Genomic DNA, 4,411 nt, shown 5'->3' with positions numbered 1-4,411 from the left:
ATTACACATATTACATCCACTGGGCATCAAAGTTCGCCACCAGTGCAAATATAGGGAACACAGCAGCATATAAACGCCGCAGCAAAACAAGTCCAGAACTAAAACCACTTCAGAAGAGCTCAAGAAACAATATCCTGGGTACCCGTTATGCTGGCAAGATGCTTAGCAAGCTTATTAAGTTTCTCTTGTTTGGCGCTTAAGTCCTCCAGCGCTTGCTGTTGCACCAGAAAGTATGCATCTGAATTCTGCAGTGACTTCCTCAGTCCTTTGGACTCCTGTCGCATAACATCTGATTGATGTCTTTCAACTTGAAGTTGAGACTCAAGAAGCCGAACTGATTCAGGCAATGAGTTCGAAGAGCTGGTGCCAGCAGTGGTAGCCAGTAACTCGAACACTACATCAAGACAGGACTTTGGGGTTGTCTCCGTGTCTTCAATATAGTTTTTATCAGCTTTCTTGGAGACCAACAGGGATGTCTCACTATCTTGAACCTTATCTACATTACTTCCTTTACCATTGCATAATAGGGTACTCTTCTCCAATATTTTATCCGCGTTCTAAAAGAGAAACAAACAAACACATCTCAGATTTACAATGTAGTATATGAAACTCATTTTGGTAAAGTAGTTCAGTAGTAAGGTGGATAGGATAACAGCATGAAACAAACATATATCTATGTTGTATGGTCACTGTATGGTCTATATCAGTCTAGTTTATGTTGCCAAATCAAGATAGATACAGTTCGAATCATATCTATTTAAGACAAAGCAGCATAGACAGAATATAAGTGTGGGAAACTACACAACAATGACAACACTTGTAATGTGCATGGCATGAGAACATAACTGTTTATTCAATTGAAACTGAAATCAACATAGAGCAAGTTACAACAGCAAACAGCCAAACACGTTGAAGAAACAGGTTTAAAACATACATGTTGCGCCATTGGAGTTTCAATTGCATCCTTCAAATTTGAAATTAATTGGTATCAGTAAATACAGTGATGCAAGAGCAAAGTAGTATGAACCTTAACTATGGAACCTGAACTGAGAAAAATTCTTCTTCTGCTTTAAGCGTTGACTTCGGGTTCAGAGTTGTGGTCCTCGTGATTTGGGCACTGCAGTTGCCTTACTAACTGCTCGTGTTTGGGTGCTCTATGGTGGAGACGGTGCTGCGTCAACCGGAACTGGGTGTCTATCTGTTGGGGTTGGGGTTAGAAGGGGTGTAGCTGGTTATTTGTCCAACTAGGTAGGGGTACAATCTACATGATGTGTTGGGGCTGGTTCTTGCACTACTAGGGAAAAGCCTATACACAAAATCTTACCAGCAGCGCGCTTTAAAATAAGGCGTTGCTGCTAAATAGCAGTAGCGCTCGCGCACCAACCTCGCTGCTGAAATGAATGTATCAGTAGCGCACACACTCTAAGACGCGCTACTGCTATAATTGCCACGACGCTGCCGCGAGGCTAGTTCTAGCAGCAGCGCGCTTGTATGAAGAGCGCTACTACTACGGACCATAGTAGTAGCGCATTTAGAAAATAACCGCTACTGCTAAGTTTACTAAAAAAATTAGTCCCACCTCGCTTCGTGAAGAGAGTTTGTACCACCTTAAATATGTTACTTCTCAAATTTCACAACCACTTGGTCTTCATTGAACTCTATGTGTAAAATCTGTGGCCGCAATATGAGTCTTCAGCAGTTCCTAAACTGGTGAGGACTCATATTGACAAGTCATATTGTACACAAAAATATCATTGATGATAAATGTATTTTTTATGTCTATTTTTACATGCTAAAACATAGCAGTAGCGTGCTCTCTGTGAAAGGCGCTACTGCTAGGTCGTTTAGCAGTAGCGCCTTTTGCTATAGCGCGCTACTGCTAAGCCATTCCATCTCCCCCACTCTCCGACCTATCCGATCCACTCACACTCACTCGATCTCCCCCTCACCCCCCTGCGCCAGTCCTTCCCCGTCGCCCCTCCACCGATCTGCGCCGCCGCCACCTCCTCCTCGCTGGACTCGGTACAAGCCTCCTCCTCCGTCCTCCCTCTAGTCACCGCTGGCCGGCCCCTCCTCGCTCTGCCTTCCTTCTCCATCCTCCCTCCACTCACTGCCGGCTGGCCCCTCCTCGCTCTATCTTCCTCCTCCATCCTACTCTCTTCTCCCTCCTCGAGTCGCCCCTCCTTCTCCCTCCTCCCTCCTCCATCCACAACCACTCCTCCCTACTACATTTTGATTTAGTAGGCTAGTTGATTTAGTTGATTTAGAACATTTTAATTTAGTTGATTTAGTATGTAGTTGATTTACTTGATTTATAACATCTTCATTTAGTTGATTTAGTAGGCTAGTTGATTTAGAACATTTTGATTTAGTTGATTTAGTATGCTACTGGATTTAGTAGGCTAGTTGATTTAGTTGATTTAGTATGCACCATTTTATTGTTATTTTCTATACATGGATAGATAGATGCTTTTGTTTTTTTGTAATAAGTTATTTTTTAGCAAAATGTAGGTGCCAATTTATTTAAATTTGCCACTTGTTTTTTAATCAATTATCTTAGGCAATAGGGGCTAGATGAGATGAAATGTCTTGGTAGTTGGTATCCTTATTTGGTAGATATTTGTGAAAAGTTTTTTCGGCAATAGGTGCCACCGAAATGCTTTGTCCATAAAATTGCTTCTCGCGAAAGAACCAAAAATATCACATGCTACTGTTTTTCTTTCCTGTGAAGTCAATCGTTAATCCTTTGCTCATATCGCTTTAGGAAAATGGCACCACCACCACCACCACTATGTCGACTGTGCAAGTCAAGGTGCACCAGCAGCCTTGCAACTGGCAAGCTGTTCGGCATCTACTTCCAGCCGAGTTTTCGTCATGCGGTGGTAAGAAATTAGATGAAATGTAACAACTATTTTATTTTTAGTGTTGGCATTACTGCATTGTGTCATTTTGCTTTTTTTACACAGATCGTCCCATGCAATGTGAGGTTGAAATTCAACAAGCTGACAAGAGACACTGTGACATTTGAGGCTCCTAGGGGGCCGTACACTATTGAGGTCGAGAAAGGATGCAATATGTCACAGATTGGAGGAGATGGATGGGCCCGTTTCCTTGCCCACATGCATCTTACTAGTGGTGAGTTGATCATCTTCTCCTTCAGAGCAGAAAGACCCAACCTGGCTGTCATTTATCTCAACCTGGTGGAAGATGACAAAGATGATGAAGATGACGAAGATGATGAAGATAATGAGGACCCACTCGATGAAGCTGATGAGAACCCACTTCATGAAGCCATCATAGCTCAAAGAATGAGGCTGAGCGAGGAGAAGGTGTGCAACCTATGGGACATAATTCCGCCACGTCATGACTTTGTCGGGGTGCCATTCGTGACCCGCCTGACAAGTATCATGGTCGATCGGCATGAAATGGTATGTTATACGTACTGCCTGTAGTAATTTGATGATATATATGATTTATTGTTATACTTACAAATGCAAATTATTCGATGATATGCTTAGTGAATCCGATGATATGCTTAGTGTAGAGTCCAATGATATGCTTTGTGGAATCTTGTCGATGATATGCATTAGTGTAGAGTCTGATCACATGCTCTTATTAGTGTAGAATCCAACGAACTATTAATAGTGTAGATAATCCATATATACTTATTAGTAGAATTCATGATTAGTTAGTACAAATGCGTAGTACTGTGTCTTTTGATAGTGTAGAAATCTAGACTTAATAGAAATATATTTGCAAGAGTATGTGCGAGGCTATTTATTAGTTGATTTGTTTTTCTTATTCAGAAATTTCCAAAGAACCTATCTTTGAGTTGTGGTATCGAGCCTGATGAAGAAGGCTCAGCTGGAGTACGCCTTACCGAAAGGGGCTCCGTCGCCACCTGTACTTACCGCATGGACACAGACGGTCGCACAGACTTAAACTCGGTTGGGTGGAAGAGATTCCTCGTTGGCAAGAATCTTCGTGTTGGACAGGCCATCCTAATTACTATCAGGAACACCCACCACCCAGGCTTGAGGATGATGATCGTCGTCGATATCATCTAGAACTACATGTGTGTGTGTGGCTATATCATCTAGAACTACATATGATGATCGTCGTCGATATCATGTAGAACTACATATGATGATCGTCGTCGATTTTATCTAGAACTACAAATGATGATCGTCGTCGATATCACCTTGTACTGCTTGAGGATGCATGTTGAGTATATATGAAATTATTATCTAGTACTCCCTCGGTTCCAAATTACTCGTCGTGGTTTTAGTTCGAACTAAAACCACGACGAGTAATTTGGAACCGAGGGAGTACTACCTAGTACCTATAATGCTTTGTGAAATTGATATCTACTAGTACCTAGTATCTGGAAATTGTTGTTTATTGAAGCTGA

The 4,411-nt window shown here is 41.9% G+C and overlaps 1 protein-coding gene across 1 annotated transcript; it reads left to right on the top strand.

Annotated features, from left to right (window-relative positions):
* The first annotated feature begins 2,747 nt into the window (after nt 1-2,747).
* On the top strand, nt 2,748-4,067 carry LOC147970394 (uncharacterized). The gene is made up of 3 exons (XM_087522645.1): nt 2,748-2,882; nt 2,967-3,428; nt 3,807-4,067. Exons 1-3 carry the CDS (start codon nt 2,769-2,771, stop codon nt 4,065-4,067), a joined length of 837 nt encoding a protein of 278 aa, XP_087378771.1. The 5' UTR covers nt 2,748-2,768.
* The last annotated feature ends 344 nt before the right edge of the window (nt 4,068-4,411 follow it).

Source organism: Triticum urartu, chromosome 5A (assembly GCF_056163025.1).
Source record: "Triticum urartu cultivar PI428250 chromosome 5A, HENAU_Tu73, whole genome shotgun sequence".
NCBI lineage: Eukaryota > Viridiplantae > Streptophyta > Magnoliopsida > Poales > Poaceae > Triticum > Triticum urartu.
Note: the sequence above shows the minus strand (reverse complement) of the source record. Positions and strands in the feature narration are given on the sequence as shown.